This window comes from Pygoscelis adeliae, unplaced genomic scaffold, assembly GCF_000699105.1.
Source record: "Pygoscelis adeliae isolate BGI_AS28 unplaced genomic scaffold, ASM69910v1 Scaffold108, whole genome shotgun sequence".
Classification (NCBI taxonomy): domain Eukaryota; kingdom Metazoa; phylum Chordata; class Aves; order Sphenisciformes; family Spheniscidae; genus Pygoscelis; species Pygoscelis adeliae.
The window spans coordinates 3999403-4016561 of record NW_008825498.1 but is presented as its reverse complement, the minus strand read 5'-3'; the positions used below and the strand labels follow the sequence as shown (position 1 = coordinate 4016561).

At 39.4% G+C, this 17159-nt stretch overlaps 1 protein-coding gene across 1 annotated transcript in view; it reads left to right on the top strand.

The window, feature by feature from the left end:
* The window catches only part of ASXL3 (additional sex combs like transcriptional regulator 3), a 109596-nt gene that overhangs the window by 11436 nt on the left and 81001 nt on the right, over positions 1 to 17159 (top strand). The window contains exon 2 of the mRNA XM_009331428.1: positions 5170 to 5172. Within this exon, the coding sequence (XP_009329703.1) occupies positions 5170 to 5172 (3 nt within the window). The remainder of the gene's footprint in view (positions 1 to 5169; positions 5173 to 17159) is intronic.

The window sequence follows — 17159 nt, the reverse complement described above, 5'->3', positions numbered from 1 at the left end:
TCATATGGTATGGAATATCCCTTTGGCCAGTCTGGGTCAGCTGTCCTGGCTGTGCCCCCTCCCAGCTTCTTGCTGGCAGGGCATGAGAAGCTGGAAAGTCCCTGACTAGTGTAAGCACTACTTAGCAACAACTAAAACATCGGTGTGTTATCAACAGTATTTTCATCCTAAATCCAAAACACAGCACTGTACCAGCTACTAGGTAGAAATCTATCTCAGGCGACACCAGGACACCCTAGGATCATGCTTGGTTTTGCCCTCTTGTCATTACCTGGCAATTGCCTGTAGGACCACCAGAAATAACCTATTTATTCCCTTCTGTCTGGGGCACTGCACCTTCATGAAGGATAGGACCAATTGAAGACTGCTTAAAATTATCAGGGAGATAAAAATAAGATAGGTGTTGGTATGAATTAGGCGTTTGGATTAAGGAAGAGAAGATTGTGTTTAGACATAGTAAGTCTTCCGATACATAAAAGATAGAAAAAAAGTAAGGGAATAAGTTACCAAGTGCACGTCTGATATGGACAGGGCAAGAAATAAGGCCTGTAAATTGAAGCAAGAAAACATTCCGATTAGATACTACAAAGATTGTTTTTCCTAACAGGTATAATTGTTTTCTGTCGTGAGCTGTGGGGGAGATGTGTGAGACCTCTAGATCTCTCTAAAAATATTATAGATATGTGTCTGTCAGGAATTATGTAGGTTTGGTTGATCCTGCCTTGAACTAGGGGAATGAACTAGCATATCCCTCGATTCATATTTTTCTATGAATTTTTTTAGATCAGTGTGCAGTACTTGGGCCGTACATATTGTTTGAGTCCTAGAGGAGAATATCCAGCCAAATTCTGATAAATGTTTGATGCTAATAACCCTAGATTATGTCTTGGCTTTCTGTAGTTCCCTTTCTCCTTTGCTTGGTGAGGCTGGGAAATTGACTTGTCCGGATAAGATTAAAGCCAAAGATTCTCAGTACAAGTTAAAAGCCAATAAATTTTCAAAATGGGACAAGCAATGTTTAATTTTTTGGAGTGCAACTTTAGCCCACAGCTATGCTAGCTATTTACTTTCCTTCTCCATTAGACTCAGGACTGTGAACCCTGGAATGGGATAAATTCATAGCATTTTTGCTTTTCAAGTAGAGTGACAGACCTCTGTATTATAAAGTAACTTTGATTATTCTGTTCAGGTAATTCACAGAAGAGGTTAAAAAAAAATCCCTTCGTCTTATTCTGTTTTTCATTTTCCAGTAGGAATCTTAAACTTCTTTTTCTTGATGTTTCTTTGTTGATCTTCATTTCAACTATGAGAATCACGGCATCAGTCCTAACTCCTCCTCCTTTTTTTCTCTGCATGTTTTGTCTTTTGCCACGCAATGTTAAGCTATCTATTGATTATTGTTGTGACAGTAGTCTTTCAGAAGACTAAGAAGAGATGCTTGCCATTGGCACTGGCAAAAGTGCTGTTTCTTCTGCACTCCACACTGTTGATAATATCTATCGTGAATGATATCATATTAAGTCTTCTGAGCCTAGGAAAGCAGCAAAGTATGACCCTAATAAATCTCAAGACACTCTTATTAGATTTACACTTTTTGTGCAGAAATATTGAACTAGTGGGTTAGCTAGAATTAAACCCACTTTGAATTGCTGAGCGGAGTCATCAATGGAATAAAACACATGATCTGTGCAGGGTCTGTCTGTAGCTCTGAAGTGAGATGGTACTCCTGAAAATCTTACTGTCACTTCTGAATCCTTTGATCTTTTTGACAGTGTCTCTTTAAGCCTTTGCATACTTCATCCTTAGAGCTATTGACTAAAATAAAACCCATTCTGAATGCTGCTGTTTCTGTAAATAGGCTAAATGAGCTGGCAACTGTCTTCTGTTGTTTATCGTTTTCAAGTTCCTTGTTTTATTGTGTATGCATGTAGACAGAAAATTTTTACTTCCTTTCTCTGTAAAGTAATTCCAAAATGTCATTGTGATTCATAATTATTAACAAGTCATAGTTTTTATCTTCTACTTAAAAAAAAAAAAAAGCAAATGCCCTCCAATAACCAAAAGCTCTTAAAAATTTCACTGAAAGAACCACAGTTTTTGTCTCAAGGCTCTGATTGTTAACAGAAGAGCACAGACAGTTAAGAGGCTTCTGTGGTTGCATATGTCTGATAGAATTTATTTGGGAGCCTCTTCAGCTGAAGGAGTGCATTGTTTTGTCTTGAAGGTAGTTATTCCCTGCAACGGACTGAAAGGAAGCCTTGATGAGAAGAGAGAGAGAAAGCGATTCGCATTCTTTTGCCTGGCATTATTAGGTTGATTTTTATGCCTCTATAGATGTGGCTTTTGGCTGTAGAGCAGTGAAAGAAACAAACTTACAGTACAACCTGTCGTTCTGCATAAATTCACTTCAGACACCTCTTTGAAACACTGTTCTCCCCAGTGTAACAGCAAACCACCTAATTTGGTAGGCAGTTGTGATAGCAGCAATTCACCAGCTGAAAATCTCAGGCTTGCTCCTTCTTGCCTGGGCATTCCCGGCATCGTTATGCCACAGTGCAGTCTAATCAGGTAAAAACTGATGGGCTTCCTACATTATTGCATTCCAACGTTGGAACTGTAACTTGCATAATCACACCCATGTCACCTCTGTGATAATTATTTCAGTTTTTGATGGCGATGTAGCCCTAAAACAACTACGGTATTAACTCGAGCCTAAGAGCAGGGTTAATTCTTGACTCTGTGTTGCTGCATTGTGATTACCCTACTGTTAGCTTAAAGCTAGCTTGCTTATGTCTGTACAATGGTAATCCTGTCTTTGTACTGATTTGGAAAACTGGTTTTGGGTGCTAATGAAACATGTAAAATAATAAAACCTCAAATGTTTTCCGTCAGCTAATTGCAAAAACAACAGAATTTTTGTTTATTAGTGATGGTGCTTCTTCCATTGTATATACCTATAAAAGATATATTTCAATATAAGATACTTAACTACCTTGAATATTTTTTTTTTTTCCTGAACCACCATTATCTTCATTCATCACAATATCTCCATATTCCAGTTTTTAGAAATTTTCTGGGGTATTTTTTTTTGTTTTAATGCTGCTCGTCTTCCTTTCATAGGACAATGGAGTCTCTCTCTAGGGATTTCAATAAACAGTCCAGTAAAATCAGTCTGCATGTCAGCATCTTTTATAAAATTACCTGTTTGTTTGGTTTTGGGGGGTTTTTTTTGCATGATGCATGTAGTAACAGGTGCCCCAGCTGTAACAGGCAGGCTAAAAATCATGCTTGTGTCACAGATGCAAATTCCTTTGTTAGTTTTATTAAGGTGTGGATTTAATTTTGGAAATATTTCAGATGATAAATGGCACAATGTAAATAGTAAGAATCTTTTGAGTATGACACAGAATACTTTGGAGGATACTGTTCTGAATATTAATTGAGCATATGTAAAAAACGAGTGGAGACAGAAGCAAAGTAATATTTTTTCAAAGCTAAATGGAGAGCTAAGAATGTAGCCTGGTCCTCTGCTCCTCCCCTCCCAATATCCAGTCCGTTAAACTGGTGTTGCTGCTGCAGTATCTCTACTAGTTCCCGTCTACATGCAGTCCCTTGTCCCAAGAGTTTCTGCTACAGGAATCTTCCCTCTTTCTCAAACTGGGTCACCAATCCCATGGTCTCCAATTACCGCAATCTGCTGTCATCCTTTTTCCCTTCTCATACATGAGGACACAAACTCCATTCATTTCACCATTCGATGTGCCTGAAATTTTCTTAAGTAATACAATGGGGACATCCTAGATTTCAGTATTTATTTCACATTCTGGCTTAGGACCAACCAAGCTTTCTTCTTTAGTTTGGTTCCAGGACCAATTATGAGGAAATAAAAATACAATTCCATCATTTTATCATGTCTGGGACCTTCAATAGATGATTTACAACAGTTTAGAAAAGTTCATATAGCTTCCCCTTTTGTACTTTGCCCCTGATTTGTCATCATGTTGAAGTCTCTTCCTGTATGCTCAGGTGAACTGAGATTTCAGAACAGTTGATCTCTTTTTTTAAAGATTATTATGTTACTGTTACTTTTCCATATACATTTTTGTTCATATAGTGTTCAGTACTTCAGTTTTCCATTTGGTACAGTAGTTCTCTGTGTCTGGGTGCTAAAACATATATTGTAACCAACTTTCCACCTTTCATGGAAGTAACAGGAAATAGCGCGGCCTGATTTTTTTTTTATTATTATTATTTTTTAAAAGATCTGCCATAAAGTTGTTTGCCTTAAATCTATTAGCAGCTCTGCAAAATGTGTCTGCAAAGATTGGGAAAACAGGAATCCAGTCAGTGTGACACACTTGCTTCCTCGGTATTATTAAAATATTTTTATTTCACTTGTGCAGTTACTTGGGTTTCTGCTCCTCCCACCCAAGCCTAAGCTGTATTTTCTCAAAGAAAATTATGCTAGTGCAGTGTATAAAGCTTTTTTATTTGTTTGATGCTTTACTGGTAAGGGAGAGTGGCCCGCATGATCATTAGATATTCAGGTTATAATAATTCAGTAGAAATGTGAAAATTTTAAAAGTTAATTTATTTAGCTGTAATAGGAAGAATATTTTATCTTTGAATGCGTGCGCAAGTCCTCTGTATCACAGCTTAATTTGCTGAAATTAAGATGCCCCATAAGATGTTAACGCCATATTAAAGATATCCCTTTTTCAATACAAGAGGAAATCCAACAACTTAAATGCAACAAATAATAAATAGCAGTGCAGATGCTGATGATCTTACAAGATTTACTAGTTATTTTGTGCAGTAATGATACCACTTCCTATTAAAGGACATTTTATTTTGAAGTAGGAGATGGACATCAGCTGTGACTAAATAGTGTAAATTTGTCAACAAATTCAGTGTTGGCTTTTTTTGCATAGTGTAATAATTCCTTTATCAATATATTTTGATGTTTAATGTAAGAATTTAAGTTGTGTTTTCTTTTTCCTATGTTGTATCTCTCAGTGTAGACTACTATTGAAAGAGACTGAAAAGTAGTAATGTAGTTCAGGCTGATGAAAAGAGAAACCTCCTGCATTATGAATTGGTGTTACCATATGCATAGCATTATCCTGAAGTGTATATTGGGTGATAACTGACTTTCCACATTTCTCCTAGAAAGTGTAACTTCTCTTTTAGCAATATTTAAGTATGCTACAGATCTTTTTTCTTCAATGTTTCTGTATTGCAAAGAGTATTTCTGTGTTAAAGTTTGTGTCTCTCTTTCAGAAAGAGAAATTAAATAAGGATATCCAAGAGATCTAAACACATTCAAAGCAATCAGATACTCACAGAAGTTATGTTAGGAAAGTTTCACCAGATCTTTAATCCATCCTCCCAGCAGTGCAAGTTTTTTGGTTTGTTTGTTTGGGTGGTTTTTTTGTTTGTTTTGATGGTTGGGTTTTTTTTTTGTGTGTGTGTATAGTATGTTTCCTGTAGTGTAGCGCTTTAAGCCTGATTTCTTTTTTTAAATGACTGAAGAGATGAGACCTTCCACAGTCTACAGAGTGTTTTCCTGTTCTTTTATCCAAAGTCTGCCTGCAGTTCTATAAACTGAACCATGACTATGTGGAAGGTAGGTAGGTAGATATATACGTTCTTCGATTTTACTACGTTTATCAGCCTGCTTTGCCAGCATCTTTTTAAGAGGAGCAAGGACATAGAAGAGCTTTCCAGTAGTAGTTGTCCATTGCTGTCCAGAGCCAAAACTTTCAAAAATATCTTTGGGAAACTGAGATTTGACAGAATGTGTTCTCTTTCTATCATTGTTCTGAAATGAAGGTCTGTCACATATTAACGTTGAAGTACATAGGTAATAAACTAGTATTTTAAAATAAATGTCAGAAACAAGACCTGCAAGAGAGCTTAATATCACTGTATGCTAGTTAGGGGCAAAATGTGAGAACTGTTGCTGAGTAGCCAGCAACCTTGTTCAGCTCTCTTGTGCTTAGAAAAGGCAAGAATAATCTACTGTATTTCCTTTAGGAAGTATTTGGGCAAATGCGATTCAACACATAAGCCTGTCAGGAGCAGCCATATATATCAAATTTTCAGAGACTTTAGCTAGAAGGAGTCACCTTCTGAATAAACATTCTGGTAAAATATTCTTAGGAAAAGAGTTTAATCTGTTGAAGACTTAAAACCTGCAGTGAAAATTGAAATCTGGCTGGGAACTTGAAGACATGCCTGGTTTAATGGATTTATGAGCTTTTGTTGCAACATCCGAGTAACCTAAGAAGCTGCTTTTTCTTGCAGGTGTAAAATGACTTATTCTAGGTTTCAACTTGCTAGTTGCTGATTGAGATTTATTTGTTGGGGTTGGATTTTTTTGGCATTTGTGTTTTGTATTTCTGTATTTCTCTTTTGCATTGAAAAGTTAGTATTTAAACCTATTATTTATTACTGCTTTGAATTTCATTTATCCCACAGCTGACTTTTGTCTTTATTTCTAAGCACTCTGTCTTAAGGGACATGCACAACATGCCACAAAATGGTATAATCTTTTTTTATGCTATTTCTAGTATTCCGTAGCAACTGGGGAAAAAAAAAAGAGCCTAAACTGAACACTACAACACAGGCAATTCGTTACGGATTTTCCGCTTAGTATTCAGTAAATTGTCATGTCCTTATTTTCATCATTAGCATATTTTTCACAGAGCAGAAGCATAGCCATTTCTGGCAGACTGAATTAAATCTGTTTTACTTGAATGTGAAAGAAGAAAACATTGTCAGGCTTTCTATGAAAGCATAATTTTCTAGTAATAATTTCTTTTCTGGAACAGTTTGCTGTGGATGTCTTTATGTTTCTATAAAGATATGTGTATGTGTTTCAGTCTACCTGTAATTAAACCATTTCTTAAAACTACTAGTTCTCTTATAGTCATGCACTGGCATATTTAATTTAAAATTTTGAAGTATATTTTTATAGAATCAAGACAAGAAAAAGCCTCAGAATTTCACTGTCCAAGGACTATGAAAAAGATCATGTATAACTGTTCAGAAAATTTTTTACATACATGAATTTCTTTTCTATCTAAGGCTAGCTGATAGCAATTCCATTTTATTTATTTTGAGTCTCATAGGTAGTCGCCTTAATTACTGTGAAATTAAATTACGTGCACGCTCTTCATTTCAAAACAGAATTTAAAAAGTGTCTAAACGTCTTTTGCTTGCTTACGTACTATCATGTGAAGGAAAAACATGTTTTATGCAAGATCTGATTTTCTTTCAGTGGTATAGAAAGCTCCCGTCTTCTGCTTGTAATCCCAATAAACTCTGCATTTGTCAGTGAGGCTGTTTTATGATAGCTGTATGCTAGAACCAGTAATTGTGTGGCTGGCAAATATTTACAGTATCAACAGAGAACTGAGAACCAAAACATATAAATCAAATTAAAGCATAAATAAAAGAACTTAAATACTCTATGTATGAAACTGTGTTTATGTGCTTGAGTGTGTAAATACACCTACAGACACAAATTCACCTTTGTACACATACACATGGACTTGTATGCATATAAAGTTGTAAATCACAAAATTATACTCAGATACATCCTTTGCTCAGTTCTTCCAATAGCAAAGGCTATAGGAAAATGCTCAAAAGATTCCTAAGAACTGTTTTGCTGTTTGCCCTGAATAGCTAAAAGAGAGGACAAATTGACTCCCCCCCCCATTTCTTTTGGTTTTCATTTTATTTGTAATATGAGAAAAGGAAAATGGGATCTAGTAGGTCTTTTGCTGGAAGGTAGTACTTACTAAAGAAAAAACAAGCAAAAATAGCTGAGTAACCCTATTTAGCATCTTATAGCATCCATAGCTACTGCTGTATCTTTTATATGTTTCGATAAGCTTGCTTAAGATATGTTTATCTGCTATCAGGAATCTATCAAGATATACCATTCTGTACATTTCTTCCTAAAAGAGCTTCACTTGCATGCTTTTATATTTCATTTACAAATAAAACAAGTGCGAGATCTAGACAATTATTATTTTCTCTTGCAAATGGCCCCCATTACTTGTTATTGCTTCCTTTCTTTTTCTTATGTTATCAATACACCTGGAGTCTTTGTTTTATAGACTGCTAAATACTTTAGGTAGCCATTATCAAATATGCAATCATTGTGTCAAAAATAACATGTCCTCTACAGTCATCAGAAAGGAAAAAAACTATGACTTATAAAGGACAGCAAGGAACTTTTTGAGAAGAAATCTTTAAGAATATAGGACAAGCAGGAAGTTGTTGTTTTGGTTTTTTTAAAGACTGCTTGCTTTCAGTCAGGGAATCTTTTCTTGGCCAGTGAAAATTAGGCAGTTTCAAACTGTATGTATACTCTTAACTGTCTGTCCCCTTCATCCAAAACCAACACCACTAAACCCAATCCAACCATTAACCTTTCTCTGTTTGTAGTAGTAGCTTAAGGGTATTAATGTAAACAATTGCATCAAAATATCATTCAGTCAGATGATATACTGAACTGTAAAAACTACAGTAGTAGTGATACAAGCTTATTTGTGCCCAGGCTTACAATCCAGGAATTCATGACATGATTAGTACTGTCAATTGATTTAATATTATACTTAGCATTTAATTCTTTATTAAAAATCCTTAGACACAGTGATCGGGATGACTAACAGAAAACAATTTCTGGTTAAGACTGAATTTTGTTTGTGATTATTATGCTACATTTCATTGACTCTTTCTTTGTATGTGTGTGTGTGTGTGTCTCAGCCCCTACGTTCCAAGGGACTTTATTAATGACTTCAGTAGAATCAAGCTTCCTTTCAGATGGAATGATGTGCCTATCAAGAATGGCCAGTCTAAAACTTTTATTTTAGTTATCAATGCTTTGGTTTTACAAATTATTCGATGGTTACTATTGTTATAATTTTAAAACATTGTCTGTGACATTTTGAAATTAGATTGACTTTTAGTTGTAAGTTAAATAGAAACTTAAGTCTCTCAGTTCCAGACTTAATGAGCTGTTGTAAGTCAAAAAAGAATAAGATCTACTAATAGTATGAATTGCAACAGCTGGATTAAGTTAAAACACAAAAATAAAAGTATCTCCACGGTCCTTTGAGGGGAGGAAAGAACCTTTTGCTATGCCGTTTTGCCAAGTTAAACTCCCTTATGTACAACAAGTATAACTTAAACATTTCACATCCACCCAAATATTTTAATTTGACCTAATACAATAAATCGTATGTTGCTATATTTTTAAAGGTACAGGATGTAATGTGATTGCCCATTCTGTATTTATTTTCAGGCTTTCCTTACAGGTAAGAGCTCTTAACAAAAATATTTTAAGGACATAACTGACACTTCTTCATCAGCAAAGTTGTAATAGTTACATTATTTTACTGTAAAGTGTGAAAGTATCATCTTGCTTACAGAAGTATTTTCATAGGAATAAATATTACTAGAAAACAGTAATTTACTCTTGGATCTAATCTTTGTTTATTTGGGATTACTCCCAGCTTCCTTATTCTTTAAATCAGTTTGATTTTTCTGCCTGTATTGGTGGAAGTGTAAAACATTCTCAAGTGCTGAATTACTCTTCAAATACAAGAATATTGAGAAAAATCTTTTGTAAGGGAAGGAATGTTTCTTTCCACTCATTCATGCTTTCACATGATACAATAGATTTTAGAATTTTATTTTTTTTTGTCAATTGAGTGTGAACTGAAGATGTAGAAATAGGTTGTTCTCATATGTTCTAACTTCCCTTTTCTCTTTTTGGGTAGGATACAATGTTTTGGATGCTAAAGGTAAACATGATACTTTCACATAATTATCCCAGAATTTGACATTTGGTTTCAAAATTCTAAATTCCTTCAGTTAGAAGTCATGTCCTAATTGAAAATTAGGGGGAAGAAACAATGAAAAAAAGCTGTGGAGATTTCCCTTAATTTTTGTGAGTGAGAAGGAATAAGATAGGATATACTTTCTTTGTTTTGAATCAAAATGAACAAAAATAAAACGAAATTTAGTGATTTCAGTTGTTCTTGTTTCATAAAAAGGTTTATTATTATTTTATACTTCTGCTTTAAAACAAGTATGATTCTCTTATCAGAATAGGATATAGGATAGAGAGAGAGGGGAGGGCAAGAGAGAATGAGAGAGAAGAGAATGAGAGGAGAGCAAGAAAGAGAAGAATGAGAAAGGGAGAAGAGGAAGAGAGAAGAAGAGATAGGGAGGGAAGATGGAGGGGTAGAAAGAGAAAGGAGAGAGGAAGGGGAAGTAAAAGAAGAAAAGAGAGAAAGAAAAGGAAAAGAGAGAAAGGAAAGAAGAAAGAAAAGGTGCTGGCATCGGGGGGCTGCAGGGGCGGCCTCTGTGAGGAGAAGCTGGGGCTGCCCCAGGCCAGACACAGCTGGTTCCAGTCGGCTCCAGCAGACCCACCGCAGGGCACTGTTGAGCCCAGCTGCCAAGATGGTGGTGCCTCCAAGGTAACATATTCAAGAAAGGGCAAAACCAGCACTCAGGCAGAAGAGGAGAGTGAAAAAGAGAGTGTGAAACAGTAGTTTGAACACCAAGGTCAGAGAAGAAGGAGGGGAGGAGGTGCTCCAGGTGCCGGAGCAGAGATTTCCCTGCAGCCTGTGGAGGACCACGCCGGAGCAGATATCCACACTGCAGCCTGTGGATGACCCCACACTGGAACATTTGGATATTCCCTGAAGGAGCTGTTGCCCATGGAGAGCCCAGGCTGGAGCAGGCTCCTGGCAGGAACTGCAGCCCATAGAGAGCCCACACTGGAGCAGACAAAAAGTGTGAGGAGGAAGTAGCAGCAAAGAGGAACTGTTATGGACTGATTGTAACCCCCCCCATCCCTCAGCGCGGGGGGGTAGAGGAATTGGGAGTGAAGGAGGAAAGTTGAGCCTGGAAGCGGGGAGCTGTTGTTTTAATTTTTTTTGTCTTTGTTTCTCTCTACCCAAATCTATTTTAATTTGCAATAAATTAATTTTCCTCAAGTTGAGTCTGTTTTGCCTCTTACGGTAACTGGTAAGCAATCTCCCTGTCTTTATCTCAACCCACAAGCTTTTTCATCCCCTTTTCTCCCTGTTGAGGAGGGGGAGTGAGTGGCTGGGTGGGCATTTGGCTGCTGGCCAAGGCTAACCCACCACAAGAGGAAAGAGAGAGAAGGAGAGAGAGGAAGAAAAGAGGTAAGAGCCGAGAAAGACAAGAAAGAGAAAAGAGAAGAAAAAAGAGAGAAGGAAAAGAGGAAAGAAAGAAGGAGGGGGGGGGAAAAGAGTAGTGAAAAAGAAGAGAGAAAAAAGAAAAGGGAGAAAAGAGAAAACAAGAAAGGAAAGAGAAAAGAGGAAAGAATGGAAAGAAGAGAGGAAAGAAAAAAGTAAGAGGAGAGAAAATAAATACAGGGAAAGAAAAGAGAGCAGACAATGAAAAGTAAGAGAAAAAAGCAGAAAGGAAAGAACAGAACGTGAGAGAAGGGAGAGGAGAAGGAGAGGAGAACAAAGGGAGATAGATAAGATAAAAAGGAAAGGAGAGAAAAAGGGGAAAGAAAAAGAAATGAAAGGCAGGAGAGAGAAAAAAGAAAAGCAGAGGAAGAGAAGAAAAAAGAAAAGATAACAAGAGGAAGAGAAAAGAGAAAGAAAAGAGAAGAGACAGAAGGAAAAGAAAGAGAAAGGAAAGAACAGAAGAAAAGGAAACAGAAAGGAAAATGAGAGAAAAGAAAGAATAAAAAAGGAACAAGTCCAAGCAAGTCCACTGTGGTTGAGGAATCTGTAACTGAATGCTGTTAGCATCAAAGTTAAAATTTTTAACTGACTGGAAGAGCTTGTATGTGGTAACCAAGACCCAGGAAATTACTTTCCATCAAGTAAAAACTGTAAAATCCTTATATTAAAATAACTCAGCTTTGGTGGTTTCAGCATTGCCATTCAATGAATAGATACATTCTTTTCAGGTAAAAATTTCCACAGAAATTGTAATAAGCATTAAAAACTTTCTTACTGATTTGGAAAATTGATTACTTAGGCAGGTGAATGTTGTGGCTGAAATGGCACAACGTAACAAACTCCGGCAGGCCAGCATGTTGGCATGTGTCAATTTTAAAGAATGGGCGAAGTTAATAAAACAATTTAATTAGGATCACTCAGACTTAGTAAGATTTTTGCTAGTGAGAGTAAAGAAAGAAAAATAAATCACTTTTAAGTTCAGCATAGTGATTTGCTTTAATGCTGTCCTTTCTATCAGGGAGAAATATTATTTAATAAAGTAATCTCATATTGCAGTCTGGTAGCTCAAGATTGAGTAACATATTCAAGATTTAAAGATTTCTGAAGTGAGAAAAGAAATCCGTTATTCTCATAAAATATAAGTAATAGTTTTACTTACATTTTAGTAATAGTAGTCAACTTTGCTCAGCAATACTTGTTGATTATTTCCTTTAAACGGTTAAATATTGCCACAATTTAAGCCTTTTCTCTGAAATATGCTTACCTTTTAAAATTTAGTCCTAATAGGTCTTAACAGCACGTTGTGGTTTGCCTTTTGTGTTTTCGTTACTGGGGGAAGGTGGAAGGAGATGTCTGTACATAAGCACCTATTCTAACTTTATAAATTTAGTTGCAATTGGTTTTAATGGCAACGACTGGAAAACTGCATTGAAATCACGTGAGAGAGCAGGGACATGTCATTAGACTCGAGCAGAAGAACGCGTGGGGGTGTGGAGCTCCTTCAAGCTTGGTAATTCTGCTTTCCCTCAGCAGGGTGGTACCTCCACCTCTCCCCTCCTCTGCGTCTTCTCGTGCCAGATGTAGCAACCCAAGGGGTTACAGCTCAGGCGAGCCAGCTGCATCTGGCATGTAGTTTGGGAGCGGCTGGAAGGAGCATGTTGCGTTACTGACAAAAGGTGAAATACAGGCCTTGCTCTGAGGAGTCTGAAATGGGAACCAGTTGTGTCAGTCTGAGGCCGTCCTTCTCCAGTTACTGTAAACCAATATTTGCAGCCGAAAGAATAATCCCACTCTCTCCAAGCTGCTTTTCCTGTTCTGGGCTGCCCACCTCCCTGCATGCTGGCACAAGCATTCACATGGCTGTTTGGGGAAATAATCAAGATTTAAAGAAAAAAAAACAAAAGGGGGTGGGGAGGACATGTCATGGAGGCAGGAACATGTGGTCTGCCTTAGAGGGAAGCCACTCAAGCTGCTGCTTTGAGTGGCAGAGCTGGCTGAAAGTGTCATGAGCCTGGTATTAATCTTGGTGCAAACCTCAGTGAAAGTTGGTGAAAGCAGAAACTACTCCATTGCTTTACATACAGGTACACAGATGCACTACCGCTGGCATAACTGCAGGGTGGTGTCTTGTCACTGACACAACTGTGGTAACAAAAGCCCCTGCTGTGGAAGATAAGAAAAGCTGGAGATTCTTCTAATCAATCAGGGGAGGAGTGCAGCTGGAAGCTGTGACTGCATCAGGATTACGTTCCTGCTATAGCACAATAAAGTAGGAGTCCTACTCAGCCTTCTGAACTAGACCTGGCCCACAGTGGTTTTCTGGCAACACTTTGTTCTGCCTTGTTTTCCTTTTTCACTGTGCAACAGAGTTAATGAAGCCACTGTCAGATGCTGCATGGGCTTCCTCTGTGGGTGGTGCAGCAGCTCAGAAGTCATGTTGTTCTTTTGCAGTATATTTTGTCACTCTGTTGCAGATCTCCAGCAGAGGCAGCTAATCAGAGACCTAGCAGTTGCAGCGCATTCCAGGCTTCTTCAGGAAGGTTCAGGGAAAATCTTCTGGGAGCTCCTGCTTCTGGGAACTTTGGTGGCTTGCTGCTGCAGGTCAGGGCCAGCCTATGGAGGCGTTTGCCTCTGTCAGCTCTTACAGACAGCTTTTGTTGGCTACTTGCTGGTTGTTGACTACCTATGTATTTTGTCTTCAGCTGACTTGATCAAGCAGCGTCAAGCACCTGTTTGATGAATGCTTGAGGACTAGCTGTATAACTGGTGGGCAAGAGTGCAGCTCTCAGAGCCCAGAAAACAGAGGGAGCTAAGAGACCTAGCAGTTATCACAGCAGTTAGGGCACAATGGAGTGCAGAAAATTAGCTCAGGACAATGTGGGACTGCTTAGGACTGTGCAGCGATGGTACTGATGTGCTGTAGGGCATGGTCACTAGCGACTGTTCCTGGCACATCAGAGGCCTTGGCCAAGAGAGAATTCCAGGTCTTGGGCTGCACTCCCAGGTCTAGGACTCACACTGGGGAGGTGCTGAATTGCCAGGTGAAGGAGCTCTGGAAGGAGATGAGTAGACTGTGCAGCATGAGAGGGGACAAACAGGATATCAACAGGATCTTTGCAGAGGCAAGAACCCAAGCTCTGCGATGTGAAGTAGAGGCAGCTAGAGGTTATATTCACTAGATAGACACTTCTAAGATTGGGAAGTTGGAAATTTATGACTTCTGGCAATAGAAGGAAGATTCTCTGCCTGCAGAGAAGGATAGGTGTAGTGCCCTGGAAGGAGGTGAGCAAGATTGTCAGGGGAGACATCAGAGCCAGCTGAGGCTCAGCCAAATGTGTACATGAAGAAGAAAAGGAGAGTGACAGTTATTTGAGACCATGTCCTGACAGAGACAGAGGCACCCCTCTGCCAACCTGGTGTACTTGCTACAGCTGGAGGTTTACTTCTTGTTGGGTACTTGAATCACAGATGTTGCAGGTGGACATATCTGAGGCTTGTCCAGCCCTCAGACTTCACCCCTTGCTGTTCATCCCTGTGGCCACCATGACACTACTGGGGTAAGCCCAAGTATATAAAAAATGACTGCAGAGCCCTGGGGGCAAGGGTGAAGAGCACAAATGCTCAGGTGGTGTTTTCCTCAATCCTGCCAGTGAGGTGGAAATGCTCAGGTGGCAAAGGGCACATCCCTCAAGTCAAAGTGTAGCTGCATGGCTGGTGTCACAGGCAAAGCCACGGTACCCTCTTTGAGGATAAGTAGTGCTGAACAGGGACAGGATCCATGAGATGGAGTGTGGCAAGGGCATCTTTGCTGACAGTCTCAGTAACCTTTTCTGGAGGGCGTCAAAGTAGCTACTTAATGGGTGGGTTGCTGCAATTTGAAGAGAAGTGAGGGCATGGGGAACATTGAGGAATTGTCTGGGGAACAACATGATTGGAGAAACCTTGCACTTTCCTTATGCAGGCAGTATGACTGGGGTGTCCATTTGAAGTGTCTGTACACAAATGCACAGAGCATGGCAAACAAGCAGGAGGAATTGCAAGTCTGTGCACACTTGCAGAGCTCCTTAGGCTTACAAAGATATGGTGGGATAGTTCACACAATGGAGTGCTGCCATGGATAGATGGATGGATACAGGCTGGCAAAGAGGGGCAGCTGCATGCAAAGGAGGAGCGGGAGTGCACAGTGCTTTGCCTTGGAATGGGTACTGAGCCTGTCGAGCACTTAAGAGAGAGATAGAGGGCAGAACAACACGAGTAATATTGTGGTAGGCATCTGCGGCAGACCATCTGGCCAAGAAGAAGTAGATGAGGCCTTTAAGTAACTGCTGGGGGCCTTGCAATTATTGCAGGCCATAGTAGTCGTGGGGGATGCAAGCAAGACAGAAAATTCCTGAAAGTCAATTTCTTGATGCAGGTGATTGATGAACCAACTAGGGGACATGCTGTCCTGGACTTGTTACACATGAACCAGGAAGAAATGATTAAAGGTGTGAAGCTTGATGACCGCCTTGGCCACGGTTGATCATCAGACTATGGACAAAAGGGCCCAGGAAAGCTGTTTTATCTTCCTTGGTGAATGAGAATGGCCCATTCCAATGCACAGAAAGTCAAGCAAGTGTGGCAGAAAGTCAGTATGAATGAGCAAGGGCAAATCACACCTGATCAGCCTCTTCGCCTTCTATGATGAGACGGCTGGTTCAGTGCATGAGAGGAGAGCAGTGGATGTTGTTTACATTGACTTTAGCAAGACCTTTGGCATCATTTCCCATAGTATCTTCACAGTAAAATTGGTGAGACAGGAACTCGGTAAGTGGACAATAAGGTGGATGGAATTTTGCCTGGACTGCAGGGCCCAAAGTGTTTTGATCAAAGGTGTTAATTCCAGTTTGTGACCAGTTACTAAGTGGTGTTGCTCAGGCATTGGTACTGAGGCTGTTACTGTTGAATGTTGCTATTAAACACCTGGACAATGGGACCGAGTGCACATTCAGCAAGTTTGGAGATGATCCTCAACTGGAGGGAGTGGTTGGTACACTGGAAGACTGGGCTGCTGTTCAAAGAGATCAAGGCAGCAGAGAATTGTGCTAACAGGAACCTCATGAAATTCAACAAAGGCAACAGCAAACTCCATCTGGGACATAGTAACCCATGCAGCAGTATAGGTTGGGGGCTAACAAGCTGGAAATCAGCTTTGCAGAAAATGACCTTGGAGTCCTGACAGTTAACAAGCCAGATGTTAGTCCAGCAATGTGCCCTTGCAGCAAAGAAGGCCAAGCCCATATTGGGCTGTGTTAGCAGGAGCGTGGCCAGTAGGTCAAGTGAGCTAATCCTTCCCCTCTGTTCAGCACTTGTGAGACCACATCTGGAGTACCATGTCCAGTTTGGGGCCTCCTAGTATAGGAAAGAGATTGATATAGAGTGAGTCCAGTGGAGATTCAGCAAGATGGCTGGAGGCTAGAGAATATGATATATGAGGAAAGGCTGAGAGAGCTGGGCTTGTTCACACAGGAGAAGAGAAGGCTCAGAGGGATCCCATGGCAGTCCACAGCTCACTAATGGGAGGGTGTAGAGAAAACAGAGCCAGGCTTTTCTTGGAGGTTGCACAGTGACAGCATGAGAAGCAAAGAATGAGAGGCAACAGACACAAATTTGAACATGGAAAATTCTGATGTGATACTAAGAAAAATATTTTCCCAGTGAGGGCAGTTAAGTGCGGGAGGAGGTTGTCCAGAGAGGCCATAAAGTCTCCATTCTTGGAGATTGCACAAAACTTGACTGGACAAGGCCCAGATCCAAGTGGCCCTGCTTTGAGCAGGAGGTTGGACTAGATGACTTCTGGAAGTTCCTTCCAATGTAAATTAGGCTACGATTATATGAGTGTGTGAACCTTGGTGGAGCTGAATGTTCTTAAAAATA